This window comes from Stenella coeruleoalba, assembly GCF_951394435.1.
Source record: "Stenella coeruleoalba genome assembly, chromosome: 15".
Lineage (NCBI taxonomy): Eukaryota > Metazoa > Chordata > Mammalia > Artiodactyla > Delphinidae > Stenella > Stenella coeruleoalba.
In genome coordinates this window covers 45,522,827-45,538,727 of record NC_137161.1, presented here as the reverse complement: position 1 = coordinate 45,538,727, position 15,901 = coordinate 45,522,827, and the positions used below count along the sequence as shown (strand labels likewise).

The following is a 15,901-nucleotide window of genomic DNA, read 5'->3' as shown; positions in this document are numbered from 1 at the left end:
CCTGTGAGCCCCCTCTGGGCCCAGAGCCCTCTTGTGTTCTCCCACTTCTGCATGTTTGAGGCTGTGTGTTCCATCCGATCATATCTACTAGTTTTCCACATTTTGGAAAATGTGATTTATCAGTCACAGACGGATCTCCTTTTGGTTTTTCAGCACAGTTATGCAATTGTGGTTATTTGTTTGTTTTTAGTCATTTTTTTAAAAAAAATTTTGTATTTATTTGGTTGTGCTGGGTCTCAGTTGCAGCATGTGGGATCTTCGTTACCGCGTGCGGGATCTTTAGTTGCAGCAAACGGGCTCTTAGTTGCAGGATGCAGTTAGTTCCCTGACCAGGGATCGAACCCAGGCCCCCTGCATTGGGAGCGTGGAGTCTTAATCACTGGACCACCAGGGAAGTCCCTGTTTTTAGTCTTTTATGTGGTCTGGGGATAGAAAGGGAAGGCTGCAATGTGTGCTCAGTTTATCATCTGGAAAACCCGAAAGATAATGAAAAGCTATTTGAAATGAATTGGTTTTAGGGTTCAGAGTAGCTCTCCTTTTAGCTACTCTTTGATTGATTAAGAATCTCTCTTGAACCTAGCAGGAGATAACTGGCATTGTATTTAATGGCAAGGCTCTTGAAGAGTGAGTACCTTTGTTGAGTATCAGAATCTTCCCTTGAAGAAAGAAACTCTAAATTTATATAATTAATGTGTTGAAGATATCCTCAGAACTCTGGAGAGAAAAATATGTTCCATTTTCTTATTGGGAATGCTTGTAGCTCTTTTCTCAAAATTAGGACCCACCTATACCTCCTTCCCCAGGCTATACTTTCTAGGTAGTGGAAGTGGAAATTCTCATGCAGCTGCATTCAGTATTCATTGAAGAGCTGCAATATAGCAAACCAGTGGTTTCCTGTTTTTGTAAAGTTTTATTGGAATGCAACCATACTCATTCATGTCCATCTTGTTTAGGGCTGCTTTTACTTTATAAAGGCAGATATGAGTCATTGCAACTGAGATCATTCAGTCAACAAGTCTAAAATACTTACCGTCTGGCTTCTTGGAGAGCATAAAGAAAGTGGGTGTGGATTCTCCTGAGTGTGGTGTCTGCTTGGCTCAGGAGAAAGGAAAATGTGGACTTTGAATGTAGAGGTGAGGTGGAGAGGCACAGAGCCTCCTGCCTTCATTGAGCTTGTTTTTGTTTTGGACTCATCAGATTATCTTGTTTGATAGACCTCCTAAATTGACCTCCTGCTTTCCTCCCCACTTATCCCATTCACTGCTTCTGATCAAGCCCCTCTTTCCTGATTTACAGGGTGTCTGCACAGATCACTGATAGCTTCTTCCCTGTTTTGATATCCGTTTCTCCCCATTATACATACAAACTGAAGCCCAGTCTCATTCCTTCCCTCTCTCGAAGATCCCCACTTGTCCTGAAATTGGTGTTCATCATTCCCCTGCTCTTTCCTGTGCTTTCACTGCATCCGTATTCGTCCCTGAACAATGCCTAATACTGTTTTGTGTATTTTATAACTTCCTGTAAGTGGTATACTGTGGTTTTTCTTCTTCACCTTGCTTTTTTGACTTAAGATATTTATGACCTTCCAGCCCTATTTCTTTGAATCTTCCTTTTGTCTGGCGTTCCGGTGTATGGATGTACTACAGTTCATCAGTCCTTTCTACAGGCTCTTTTTTTTCCTAGTTAAGTTGACCTTTTGTTTTTATTTCTTTTTTAAATAGCTTTATTGAGATATAATTTATATACCATAAAAATCACCTGTTAAAACTATACAGTTCAGTGGTTTTTAGTATATATGCAGTGGTACAGCAATCACTGTTATCTAATTTAGAACATTTTCGTCATTCCCCAAAGAAATGTTGTAACCGTTTTTAGTCACTTCCTATCTCACCCTTTCCCCAACCGCAGATTGAAGGTAGTCTATTTCTGTCTAAAGATTTGTCTGCTCTGGATCTTGTAAATGGGATCTTTTGTGGTCTTTTGTAACTGGCTTTTACTTAGCAGAATTTTTTTTTTTTTTTGCGGTACGCGGGCCTCTCCCGTTGTGGAGCACAGGCTCCGGACGCGCAGGCTCAGCGGCCATGGCTCACGGGCCCAGCCGCTTCGTGGCATGTGGGATCCTCCCGGACCGGGGCACAAACCTGTGTCCCCTGCATCGGCAGGCGGACTCTCAACCACTGCCCCACCAGGGAAGCCCTAGCAGAATGTTTTTGAGGTTCATCCATGACGTAGCATGTGCCTGATGGGCTTTTAAGTTGTTCACAATTTTTTATTATTACAAATGATACTTTTTATGTTATTTTTTAAGTGACTTTGCTATTAGTAAGAGTAAAAACCAGTTTTATTGTTATCATTTGCTGAAGCTCTGGTAGAAAAAGAGAAAGATAATGCTTACCACAGAAATACAACTGAGTGCCTCCAGGAGTGAGTATGGCGTGGTCCTTGCCTTTGGAAGAACTCACAGTGTAGCTGGGGATTAGAATGACAAACTAATTATAAGACCATAAAAGTGCTACAAGTGAATAAGCAAAATTGGGAGGAAATGCAAGCGGAGCAGTTAATTTTTTGAGGGATGTGTACAAAGTGTTATAAAGTGAATGGCATTTGATGTGAGTCTAGACCTTGGAAAATTAATAAGGTTTCCGGAAGTGGGTGTTGGTTGGGCGGAAGAAGGAGGAGCAGAGGTGTTGAGAGATGGAAGGGCGTCTTCCAGGAACTGGGGAGATCTGGCGGCCTGAGCAGTGTTTGGCAGGACAGGGTGGGTAAGGGCTGGACTCATTGGTCTGCACCTGCTGTGGTATCATTGGAAAAATTACGGAAGATGAAGACACAGCCATATTTGTATTTAAGAAAGAAAACTGACAGCATAGAGTGTGGGCTGGAGACAGTAGAGTCTGGAGGTGGGGCAGCCCATATGAAGCCTATTCCAATCTCTTGGTGAGAGGTGATGCCTGATGTTGGTAGTGGGAATGAGAGGAGATGGTGTGGAGAGGCATTTTTCAGGTTAAATTGACAGGACTTACTGGTAACGGGCGATAAGGGAGAGAATTCTAAGATGACTCCCATGGTCTCTGTCTTGGACAACTGAGTGATTTGGGAATTTGGTAACTATCCCCCACGTAGTCAAGAGTAACTTGTTGCGATGGAATCTTTAAGGACTAAAATAGCCTATCTTATAATTTAAAGATTACTAAAAGTATTTTATTTCCAATTCAGAAATGAAGCAGGTTCATACTGAGCCTATGATGTGTCAGTTTCAGACTTGAAAGTTCAAACTACTATTAATTATCACTTCCTTGTAGCCAAAAGAATGCAGTGGTGTAAAGATCCCTGTGGATGCCAGTAAACCTAATCCAAATGATGTGGAGTTTGATAATCTGTATTTGGATATGAATGGAATCATCCATCCCTGTACTCATCCTGAAGACAAGTACGTAACCCATTTTTGTTACTGATGTCACAGATTACAGAGGAGTACTATTTGATATTACATCGTTTGCTTGTCATTGTAGACCAGCACCGAAAAACGAGGATGAAATGATGGTTGCAATCTTTGAGTACATTGACAGGCTTTTCAATATTGTAAGACCAAGACGGCTTCTGTACATGGCAATAGATGGAGTGGTAAGTACTAAATCCCCCATTTTTGTTTTTGCTGTGTTCCCAGTGTCTAGAATGAAAGTAAGCTAAATCGTGAAAAATGTTGACTATAGTGAATTTGAGAAAGAAAGCCTCATCTTTCAGTTATTCATTCAGATGTATTTTGTGTATGTGCCTGTTTTGTGCCGCATCCCGTGAGGGGCTGGGGATGTCAGTGACTGCCCTTGCTTTGAAGGGCTCGCCACTTAAGGGACAGAGGCAGAGGTAGACGTGCAAGGTTAGATACCCAGGGCCTTCCTCGGGCCTTAGACGGCACTTGCGGGGGGCCTTGAAGGAGGGGGAGTCAGTGCTACAAGGGAGTGAGGAAATAGAGAGGAGGGGGCGTTTGTCCCATTTTTTGAAGAGTTAAGAATAATTGGAGATTGGGAGGGCAGGGGCAGAGGAGGGAGGTGGACGTGACAGATGTGGGGAAGGAGGACCTTCCAGATGTCTCAAATGTGCCAGGTCACACACTTTCTGTGTCTCTGGCCACACTGACATGCTGGGGCAACTGCAGGTGTTTAGATTGGAAAGAGAAGTAGAGAGAGGGGCTTGAGAAGGCCTTTCTTGTCACACTCAGTTTGGCTTTTATCCTATAGGCAGTGAGTAGTCATCACAGTAACTTCGGAGGGGACTAGCTTATAATAATACCAAGTGGTTTCAGTTATAAATGACCAGCAAACTGTATATCAGGGTTCAAGGAAAATTAGGGTAAATCATAACCCTAAATTTATTTAGCCATATGCACATTGATTCCCTTTCTTTTAGATTTAATAATTTTGGTGGCTAATGAAATAATTTTGAAAATCTGGAAAACTTGGGTCCAAGAAGCTTAACTTTTCTGTGAGATACTATTTACTCAAAGAAAAATCTTAGCTACCTGAAAACTTAGGTTGCAGTTAAAGTGTAGTGAGGAATAAAGGGAACAGGAATATGTCCTATTTGGAGCAGATTGCAGTTCACATTAGCTAAGTTTCTTGAAGAAGCTCTTTCACTGTACTCTGTTGTGCGCTTCTGCTGAATCAGGTCTAAGTTATATGCACATTCGTATGCGTATGTACACGCTCTTGTCTATAACTCATGTTTTGTTAAAATATAAATGTAGATCATAGAACCTAAAAGAGTTAGATTAGGTGGTCTCCTTTTACAGGAAAGGGAACTGTTTAAAGAGGATATGAAATAACTTATTTCATGTAGGCAGGATACTTGAGGGTCCCTTCCAGCCCCAAACCCAGTTCAGTAACTGCAAAACCTTGCAGTTCACTTCACTTCATTCAGGCTTACCCAGTGATTGTAAGTTACATTTGGTTCGAGTGATTTAAGAGTACTTTTGATTAAAACCTTGCTCCTTTTCTACCTGCTGTGCCTTATTATAGACAATTATGAACCTTATTGATAATTATGAACCTTATTGTGGGAAATACAAAAAGGCTTTTAAGGTCTTGTGAATCCCATTTGGAGACCATCCTTCCTTTTAGTCGTGGACAAAGGGAAGGTCTTCCTGATCCTGGTTCTGTAGAAACCACTCACTTGCTGTGTGCTGAGTCTTTTGAGTAAAGTGAGTTTTCTGTCTGGGGTGCCTGAAAGCGTCATAACCCAGTGGAGCTGGCCTTGGGGCATGGACCCTGCAGTATTAAGTGCTGTGGCCTCATAGGATGTTTGTCTTTTTGACATGTCCCTCACTCACCTAAGTTCAGCGTTCAAGGTTCTTGGTCCAAATATAAGCTCCCAGGATCTACTGTCTGTAATGAAAGGATTGTTTGGACATATTGCTTAACTTTTCCATTTTAGCATACTATTTTTGTAAGACTAACTGATTCAAAATAATGTACAGATTTACTTACGAATGTTTGGAACAGTATTATGTCACTATGAAATACCTGTTTTCAGGCGCCACGCGCTAAAATGAACCAGCAGCGTTCAAGGAGGTTCCGAGCATCCAAAGAAGGAATGGAAGCAGCAGTAGAGAAGCAGCGAGTCAAGGAAGAAATACTGGCAAAAGGTAAAGAACATGCACCTTGAGGTTGGACTTATCAGATGTACGCAGACGGGGGTGTAGGGGTGGAGACTTCTCCTTACAAATAGGTACGGTTTTAATTTAATCAGGACCCCAGGATAGCCAAGGGAAATTGACGTTCGCTGTTGAGGAAAAGTAGTTAATAGAATCATTTCTTCCATTAATAAGCTTGTTCATTTCCAAACTCTATAGTAAATGGGAAACTTGGGAATAAAAGGAGGGAATTCTGGTAGGGAGAGCAAATTGTCAACTTCTGTCAGGGCGAGTGCAGCCCTTCAGCTCACTTTATAGATCTGTAAACTAGAAACACATGAAGAGTGCTTCTTCCTTCCTTTTTCTCGGGGGGCTGCTAGGAAGCTACAGTTGTGTAAGCATTTTCCTCAAGTCAGTCTTGGTGGCATGCTTGCTGCTTCTCCCTAGAACTCAGGTCTGGATGAGGAGGCCTGGGATGATGGGACCATGTTTCCAGGCTTTCCCTGAGTCATGCACACTCTCACTTTGGGTTGAGGCAGCAGGCACCGAGGTAGTGAGGTGCCCAGGCCTCCCTCAGTTCAGGGAGGGGGTTGTGGGGTGGAATGTGGTCATCTTGGCAGTTCCTCAAAGCCCTGATGGGTCCAGAGGTGGGAGTTGGCTGAGTGTCATAGAGGAGGACGACCAGGGCCCTGACGCCCCGGGACCGCTTCTTCCAAGATGCCTGTGGGTGTGGTGCAGTGCAGGGCGGTGCTGGCAGGGTGGCTTGTTTGGTGTTTTGTTCCATGAGGCAAAATGATAGACCAGGAAAGCCACGATTATTGGTTCAGGATGTTGCATTTGGCAAGTGGAAAAAGAGACACAGTGTAGTTGGCTGAGGCTTATAATTACACTGCCTTTAATGTTATTTTAATTTGCTGGAAGTGTGCAAGTATGTGAGTGTTTTAGCTGCAGCTTGTAATTAATACTCTAAAACCTGTTTATATTTATAACAGGCTGTCTTTGCTTTTAGAGATGTCTTCTTTCTTGAAGATGTTATAAAATATATTTGTGTCTTGAGAAAAAGCTAATCAGTGATATAGAGGAAAAAATAGGATTTCTAAATCCCTCTAGGTGATATAAAGCTGTGATAAATTCAGTATTTTAACTTTGTTTTTCTAAGGCCCCTTCATCTTAAGAACTGTTAGTAGGATCAGAGCCCCTAACCTCTGTGTGTGTGTGTGTGTGTGTGTGTGTGTGTGTGTGTTCTGCTGCCAGGGGCATTAGGAAGAATGTCATAATTTTTGTATTTTTATGTAACAATATAGTATCTTTTGTGTACCATGTATTGTTTGACAGTCATGTTAAAGCTTACTTTAAATTTGAGGGGAGGAATCTTATTTTCTTCGGAAAGGGGGATCATTGTTCCTCAGGTGACAATACTTCTCCTTCTTTTGTATTTCAACTTATTGTTTTTGTTGTTCTGGCCTAATATCGAATAGTTACCTCACTGTTTATGGGTAGAACAAAGCATTGCCCCTTTTTCTCTAGGTGGCTTTCTTCCTCCAGAAGAAATAAAGGAAAGATTTGACAGCAACTGCATTACACCAGTAAGTAGTCTCATACTTTGCTAATTATTGCTAACTCTTAAATGATAGGTTAATTTATTTCCTTCTATCATTTTAGGGAACTGAGTTCATGGACAATCTTGCTAAATGCCTTCGCTATTACATAGCTGATCGTTTAAATAATGACCCAGGGTGGAAAAATTTGACAGTAAGTTTCATATTTTCGTACTTCAAAAAGATTAGGGTGGGGCTTCCCTGGTGGCGCAGTGGTTGAGAGTCCGCCTGCCGATGCAGGGGACACCGGTTCGTGCCCCGGTCCAGGAAGATCCCACATGCGCAGAGCGGCTGGGCCCGTGAGCCATGGCTGCTGAGCCTGCGCGTCCGGAGCCTGTGCTCCGCAATGGGAGAGGCCACAACAGTGAGAGGCCCATGTACCGCAAAAAAAAAAATAAAGATTAGGGTGACGATTTGAGGCTGTCCTTTGATACAACTGATACTATTTGTCCTTTTCCCCCCATAAAATACTGGTTGGCTGTTAGAGGAAGGAGAAGCTTCCAGGGTTATTAGAAATGGGGTGCCTTGCATGGTCCAGTTAGAGACAGCTGATTTTCTCTCAGTGCCAATTTTGTACTCTTACCATCACTGCGAAGCCATAAGATGGGACTCATGATTTAAAATACATATATATGAAAGTCATTTCTGTTATTAGAAATCAAAATACAGCAAGATTAAAGTCATGGGACTGCCTCTAAAGAAAATTCTCCTGAGAATTTAAGCAAAACTTTTATATAATAGAAATTATAATAAGCTTGTTTCCCTATTAATTAGATATGGTACATTATATTTAATGGATATCTCTTACTGATTACTCTCAGGGCTTATATTGTTCGATGCTGTATACTTGAGTAGCAGTGAGAAGAGTAGAAACTTGTGAACTGAATCTGTTTTTCTAATGGCTAAGTTTGACACAAACATTTCATTTTTTTCTATTCCAAGTAGTAAGTTAACCAATGAAATAATTTTGATGTTTAACACATGCACACCTAATTAAGAAAAATTTCTAATTAATAACACTGTCTTAATAGAATTATCCCAGTTTATTTTAAGACATTCAATTCTGTTGATTTTTGTGCTAGAAAACTGGGGGTGAGCTACAAATGTTAAAAACTGTTTTTTATAGGTTATTTTATCTGATGCTAGTGCTCCTGGTGAAGGGGAACATAAAATCATGGATTACATTAGAAGACAAAGAGGTAAAATTCACCTATAAATATTTGATTATATGCTCCATTTTAAAAAAGACAAGCCATTGTATAGAAAATATTTGGTAAAATGTGATATTCCTATAGTATAAAATATATTTACTTTGATATATATTTCCCTTCTCTCTAGCCCAGCCTAACCACGACCCAAACACTCATCATTGCTTATGTGGAGCAGATGGTAAGTTTCTTCTTTGGGATCTGAGTCTCTTGGATTAAACCATAGCAAGTCGATGGGTTTGTGTGTAGTAATGGATTATTTGTGGTTGCCTGGAAATTCTAAAATGCCTTGCTTATTTTATGTGTGAGGGGGAACTAGTATAGAGTTGTTGTTCAATCTGTGATTAACATTCACCTATCTAGAATTTTTGTTGTTGTTGTTACATTTTTTCAACTTTTTAATATGGCCGCACATATCTTTAAAATGGAATGTTTCCAAGTGTTGACTCCTGAGTGGTAGTTAGATTCTAGGCCCACATTTCTGTAGGAGATCTTGTTGGCCTCTAGGAAGTTTTAGGCTTTTTGGCTTTGCTGCCTCTGTGTGCTCATTTGGGCTTTTCTTTGCGTTGGTGTCTTGTGTCATGATAATGTCTTGCCTTTGGTTATGGGGTAAGGGTCTTCTAGGGTGCTCACTGTTTGCTGTTTCGTTGTTGTTGATTGATAGCTGATCTCATTATGCTCGGCCTTGCTACACATGAGCCCAACTTTACCATTATCAGAGAAGAATTCAAACCAAACAAACCCAAACCCTGTGGTCTTTGTAATCAGTTCGGACATGAGGTCAAAGACTGTGAAGGTTTGCCGAGAGAAAAGAAGGGAAAGGTAAGAACTTCGAGGTGGTAGTAGCCTCATTTAAAATTTCTTAATTTTATTTTTTATTGTGATAAAATATTGATATATATCAATACAACAGAAAATACACCTTTTAAACCACGTTTAAATGTACAGTGCGATGGCATTAAGTATATTTAGGTTGCCTCATTTTAAAAATGGATAAAGAGAAGACAGTGGTTGATTAGATTTTTACTACTTGCTCCGTTACCCCTCATAGAGATGTATCTTTCAAAGCTCTTTAAAGTAAACACAAATTAACAACCACACATGAACTCATCCTTTCTACTCCCCACTTTCCTAACACAGCTTATAATCTACATGAGGCTGAGGTCATATAGGTAATAATGCCCATTGCACTTGATTTGTTTGTAGAAGTTATTTGTCTCAAATGGTTATTCTTCTTAAAAGGAACTATAAATCAGGTATGTTAAACTTCTTGGTATTTTTTAACGGCATATGTATTTTATTTTATTTATTTAGTTAAAAAAATTATTTTATTTATTTATTTTTTGGCTGTGTCGGGTCTTAGTTGCGGCACACGGGATTTTTCTGTTGCGGCGCGGGCTCTTCGTTGCAGCACTTGGGCTTTTCTGTAGTTGTGGCATGTGGGCTCTGTGGTTTGCAGCATGCAGGCTCTCTAGTTGAGGCGTGCAGGCTCAGTTTCTCTGCGGCATGTGGGATCTTAGTTTCCCGCCCAGGGATTGAACCCGCGTCCCCCGCATTGGGAGGCAGATTCTTTACCACTGGACCACCAGGGAAGTCCCCTTGGTACTTTTAAGTTACTCCTAGTTTCTACATATTCTGGGTTCCCTTGATTATATCTATTCTCCTTTAAAGAGGTTTCTGTTTTAAGAATATGGTACCTCTTTAAAAGACATGTTGAGTGAAAAAAGCAGGTAAGAAATATACTTATTCACAGAGAAGGATGAGGCATATACATTAAAATGTTAATATTGGTTGGGTGAAGGTCAGGGTTTGGCAAACTGCAGCTCTCCAGATTTGGCGTGTGAGCTAAGAGGGTTTTTTTTCGTTTTTTCAAGACTTGTAAAAACAAAACAAAACAAAACATGAAAGAATATGCAGCAGAGACCATATACGTCCCGCTCCCCAGGCTAAAATATTTAGTGTCTGGCCCTTCACAAAAAACGTTGGCCAATCCCTGGTCTAGGTCTGATTGAGGTTATGGGTAATTTTTATTTTTAAAATGGTTTGATGAGTTCTTTTTTATTTAATACTTGTAATATTAAAGTGAGTCTTGCTTTAGAAAAAGCCATAATGTTTGTGTGGGTGGAGAAAATTCCAGGGTTCAGAGTAGATGTGTTGAGTCTTCATCCCCTTTCTTGCAGCACGATGAACTGGCAGACAGTCTTCCTTGTGCAGAAGGAGAGTTTATCTTCCTTCGTCTCAGTGTTCTTCGTGAGGTATGTAGCAGTGACTCTTGGCATCGGGCCACTAAACGAGGGTGCCTTTTCATGGCTTTAATGGCAACGTTCCTTCTTGGTTGCAGTATTTGGAAAGAGAGCTCACCATGGCCAGCCTGCCATTCACATTTGATGTTGAGAGGAGCATTGATGACTGGGTCTTCATGTGCTTCTTTGTGGGAAATGACTTCCTTCCTCACCTGCCGTCCTTAGAGATTAGGTATGTATGTTTGTGTCGGTCTTCAAACTGTTGTTTTAGCCTTCTTGCCTTTACAGTGCACGCTGGTCCTAATACATAATGTTTGTTTCCTGGTGGCAGGGAAGGTGCAATTGACCGTTTGGTTAACATATACAAAAATGTGGTACACAAAACTGGGGTAAGTTCACTCTTGAATAATTTCAAAACAGAAGTATTTGCTTTTATAAGAAGATCATTTTACATGTATTTTATCACTTACAGGGTTACCTTACAGAAAGTGGTTATGTCAATCTGCAGAGAGTACAGATGATCATGTTAGCAGTTGGTGAAGTTGAGGATAGCATTTTTAAAAAGAGAAAGGATGATGAGGTAAAGTGTTTCTATTGCAGTAGCTAAATTGCTCCTGTCTCTAATAGGCTGTGATGATCCTGTGATTGTCCTTTTAACCTCTTTGAGTGCGCTGTTAAATCACTGTAGTGTATCAAACACCAATGTAATCACGAGTGGTCAGTGCTTTGATGATTTTATAAAGGCTGTGATGCTTGCTGTGTGGAACTATGTACTGCACCCTGTGTGAGTTGCATTGTAATTTCTTCTCTCAATCTTAATTAAGGTATAAATCCAAACACCTGTCTAATCAATAGGACATGAAATGAGGGTTCCAAAGCTAGAAGAATGCTGGAATTGAACTAGTGTGTTTTATAGGCACTGCTTATGCTCTGAACCTAGGAACTCTGTACTCTGGTGGCAGAGTATAGGGGGTCTGGGTGGGATTACATCAGTCAAGGCAGGTGGTTTCAGCTCTGTGTAAGAAATGTAGACATAAAAAAAGGAAATAAAGTCACAAAGCACCCGGGAATTAGTTACCTGTGATAGGGTGAGTGCTTAGGTGAGAAGTCCAGGTTTCTGGCTGGGGTAGTTGGGAGTTTGCTGGTGCCATTCACCAAGGTAGCAAGCCCCAGGGGTAGAGCAGGATGGGGTGGGGATAAGGTAGAAGTGAGTTTCGTTTTGGAGGTACTGAGTTTGAGGGGCCACAGGACACCTGAGAGGAGAAAAGTCCATGAACCAATTAGATGGATATATGTAGAGCGCAGGTCATAAGTCTTTTGAAAGGAGATTTGAGAACCATTGGCATGTGGGAGATGCCTCCCGTCATGAGTGTGAACTTGATGTCCCTGGAAGCTCACATAGCGTGAAAGTGCCTCCGTGAGGAGCCTTGAGGAGTGTGGACGTTTAAGGAGAAGGCGGGGCCGGGGGAGGACGTCCCTAGAGAGAGGAGAAGCCTTCCGTGCTGCCTGAGGTGTCAGAGCAGGACGGACAGGCCCCTAGTCTTCAGCCAGGGCTCGAGATGCCCTCGGGAGCTGAGGGCTGGAGGGGCAGCAGCCTGGAGGCAGAGTGGGCTGGAGGATGACCATGGGGAGTCGCCAGGGAGACCAGCAGTGGGTAAAATGAGCAGAGAGCAAGTGGAGGAGAGCGCTTAGAAACTGATTTTCTACAAGTCACATGGCTCTTGTGAGCAAACAGCAACATAATATCACTACCTTGTGTCACGATTTCCTAACAGATTAAAACATGTCATTGTCTCTGACAAGATTTTATGTTCTCTTCAGTTTTGTGTACTGTAGTTAGGGGCCTCTTCTTTAGAACTTTGGGTACCATTTTGTGTAACAGTGAGTGGACTGTAGGCATTCTTTCAAAGCCTTTGGTATTTGATAATCTTCACATGTAAAATTCAAATAACTAACTTTGGGATATCAAATGTCTACCAGAACAGCCGTTTTTAACTAAGTCTTCAACAATTACAGTGGCTCCACTCGAACTGCTGCCATTTTGCTTAAGGAATAAACTATATATACTGTGTACTACTTGGTGTAAAAATCTCATGTTAGACAAGTCCTTTGAGGTGGCTTTAGCAGATTCTGTACTATTAAATATTGATGGTATTTGGCATTAGAATTGGATGTATAGGATTTGATAGACTCCAAAGTGCTTCAGATTTAAGTATGTCATGTGGTTTCCAGCTGGCCTGGCAGAGAGGGCGTTTTACAGCTTTGGATCTTTTTTGGTGTCCTTGACATCATATGATGTCTGTTAGCATGGTTGGGCATTGGGGAAATTAATGAACCCTCGGAAATTCAATATAAAAGTATCTGGCTCACTTGGTGGGGAAGTGTCTGGGGAATTCAATATAAAAGTATCTAGGGACGTGTGTCCACGGCTTTTGACAGATTTCGAGAGGAATTCATAGCACACAAAAAGATTAAAGATCAGTAAGGTCCGTCCAGGTGGACTTGTTCTGCTTACGCAGCCACCTCCCTTAAAAATAGCAAAGTAGATAGTAGAATAGGAATACATCAATATTTGTTATTAAAATTGAACAGTTAGGTCAGAAATGTATAGTTTTTATTTAATGAGTTTTGATGTTTGCCTTTCATCTTGCAAATGTTCATTTACTCAGCAAATATTTCTTGTTTACCGTGTGTCAGGTAGTATTCTGAGCGTTACTGATACAACAAAAAATGAAGCAAAAAAGCAGACGAAATTTCTGACCTCATGGAGCTAACATTCTTCAGGGGGAAATGGACAATCAACACAAAAACGAAGTGTAGTGTGCAGGGTGTTAGAGAGTGCTGAGTGCCATGAAGGAAACTAAAGCAGGGCAGGAAGTGTCTGGGGAGGTTGCAACCCTAGAAAAGGTGGCTGGAGAAGGCCTCACTGACGGATGGCTTTGAGAAAAGACCTGAAGGATGTGAGGGAGTGAGCCAGGCAGATGTGTGCGGAAAGAGCATTTCAGACAGGGAACAGTCCGTGCAAAGGCTCTAGGGCAGGAGCATACGCAGGATGTTTAGAACAGCGAGGAGCCGGGAGCCACTGTGGTGGGAGCAGAGGAAGCAAAGGGAAGCGAGTAGGAGAAGAGGTCAGAAAGACGATGGGTCTGGTAGAGCCCTCTAGGTCACTGACAGGACTTCAGCTTTCAGTCTGCATCATTGAAGCATAAAAGTGACAGATCTGACACGTACTGTAAAGCCATCACTGTGGCTGCTGTATGGAGGTAAAGGCAGAAGCAGTGAGCCCAGTTAAGAGGCTCCTTTGCAATAATCCAGGGGAGCCAGCACGGTGGCAGTGAAGGTGAGAATAGGTGGCTGGATTCTGAACGTGTTGAAGCAGGAACCAATGGGGGATGAAATCCTAGGTGTGAGAGAAGGAAAGGTGTCAAGAATGACTCTAAGGCATTTTTTCTGAGCAGATGAAAGACGGTCTGGTCTGAGCAGCTGTGATGAGAAGACTGGGAGGTGCAGGGCTGGGGGTGGGGTTCTGTTTTGGACACGTCAAGCTTGAGACGTGAGGGTGGGGGTGTTGAGTTGGGAGAGGCTCTGGCTGGAGAGTCATGAGACGAGAGGATTCCTTCTGTGAGCGCAGGGAAGTGGGGAGGTCCAAGTATCGGGCCCGGAGGGGCGCCAGCGTTACAGGGACAGCATGGGGGCTGGGAGGCTGTTGAGTGAAGGCAGCAGCAGGAGTGAAAGAACCAGGTGAGTGTGGTGTCCTGGCAGCCCAGTGCAGAGGGCACCATTCCAGAAGGAGTCGTCGTGGTCAGATAAGAGACGTTTCCTTAACAACAGGGGCAAAGCTTCATCAGAGAAGTGGGTGGTGTTCACGTCTTAGGAGGTTTTCAGGAGTAGGTCCCCATGTATCCAGCATTCAGCCCCTCCTGCAGAAAGCACAAAGCTCACATCTCGTTAGGTGTCCTGTTGTGGGTGGAAGTGCTGCGAGTAGGGTGACAGTCAGTATAGTACCTGCCGTGGTCACCTTAGCTGTCGTTTCAGTGCCTGGACACTCAACAGAAATGCAGGCGTGGGAGGAGTGCTTTCTGGGGAAAGGGGGCCTTTGAGTGGCTCACCTGGGGGAGAGCAAGGTCAACCCTAAATCCTGTCTAGTTGAAACTATGGCTACATTTTGAAAATGAGTGGAGGGAAGAATCAAGGCAGACTGGACGCTTTCCTGTGAATTTAACTGGCCCAGAATAAACAGTATAGACATCTGAATTTTCTTCCTTCTTTCATTAGGTTGACTTGTTGCAATCTTGGTGGGTAGTGTTTGCATAGAGCCCCACTGCTCTCTTTACCCACTTGTGCCACACATGTGACAGCGCTAGAAACTGTCCAGCCCTTTTTAGGTAATAGAGGCCCATTATTAAATTGTCGTGTTGATTTTTAAAAATTGTCATCTTCATTATTAACTATCTTCAGCTACAACTTAAAGAATTGTTTTCTTACTTATGTGTATCTTCTCCATTATTGGCAGCCTGTTCACTCCAGGGAAAAACCAAGGGTCCTTGTCATGACTCTTGCATTCTTTCCTGAAATGATGTTAAAAACTACCTGAAAAAAAATTTGAGGAACATTTTAAATTGTATCTAAACTCAATTTAGAATGCTCTCTATCCATCTGCAGTTCTGATAAGCAGCACTTTGAACATACAGTCCATTGCCTGGTTTAATTATGTACCTAGGTTTCTGGGGTCTTCCTTTAAAACTTTAATTGTCTCCCGAATCATTCCTGGTAATGTTTAACTCTTACATTTTTGTGTAATTATTTGACAGAATATGTGGATTTTATACTTTTAGGACAGTTTTAGAAGACGACAGAAAGAAAAAAGAAAGAGAATGAAGGTGAGTTTTAGCTAATATCATAAGACTGGCAATGGTATCAGTTTACGATTTGGGAGGAAGATGTTCATTACAATAGCTCTTTATTCCTTACGGGCTGGGAGTTGGTTAGGGACGTGGCGCCCACCCAGCTGCCTTCCTGCCTGGTATTGATTTTAAAGAAGTCCTTTCTAAGCTCTCTGGAGTCTGAAGGGAAACACTTGATGGGCAGGAGGGGGCAGGTTGCATTTAGCTGTTGAAGAGGTTTTTTTTACGATAATCAGATACTGTTTTTGTAATAAAAGCAGTCAACCCTTTGTTTCCCCTTACAAGTCACTATACTCTGTCTATATCTTTGTCAGATTAA

At 42.0% G+C, this 15,901-nt stretch overlaps 1 protein-coding gene across 3 annotated transcripts in view; it reads left to right on the top strand.

Annotated features, from left to right (window-relative positions):
* XRN2 (5'-3' exoribonuclease 2) overlaps nucleotides 1-15,901 on the top strand; it is an 82,347-nt gene that overhangs the window by 16,367 nt on the left and 50,079 nt on the right. For 2 of the 3 annotated variants that reach the window (XM_079944168.1, XM_079944170.1), the window contains 13 exons: nucleotides 3,303-3,430; nucleotides 3,513-3,624; nucleotides 5,530-5,641; nucleotides 7,157-7,215; nucleotides 7,292-7,381; nucleotides 8,354-8,426; nucleotides 8,566-8,616; nucleotides 9,100-9,257; nucleotides 10,616-10,690; nucleotides 10,777-10,910; nucleotides 11,010-11,067; nucleotides 11,151-11,258; nucleotides 15,514-15,558. In XM_079944168.1, coding sequence (XP_079800294.1) covers nucleotides 3,303-3,430; nucleotides 3,513-3,624; nucleotides 5,530-5,641; nucleotides 7,157-7,215; nucleotides 7,292-7,381; nucleotides 8,354-8,426; nucleotides 8,566-8,616; nucleotides 9,100-9,257; nucleotides 10,616-10,690; nucleotides 10,777-10,910; nucleotides 11,010-11,067; nucleotides 11,151-11,258; nucleotides 15,514-15,558 — 1,203 coding nt within the window. The remainder of the gene's footprint in view (nucleotides 1-3,302; nucleotides 3,431-3,512; nucleotides 3,625-5,529; nucleotides 5,642-7,156; nucleotides 7,216-7,291; nucleotides 7,382-8,353; nucleotides 8,427-8,565; nucleotides 8,617-9,099; nucleotides 9,258-10,615; nucleotides 10,691-10,776; nucleotides 10,911-11,009; nucleotides 11,068-11,150; nucleotides 11,259-15,513; nucleotides 15,559-15,901) is intronic. The other variant, XM_079944169.1, reaches the window with a different exon arrangement.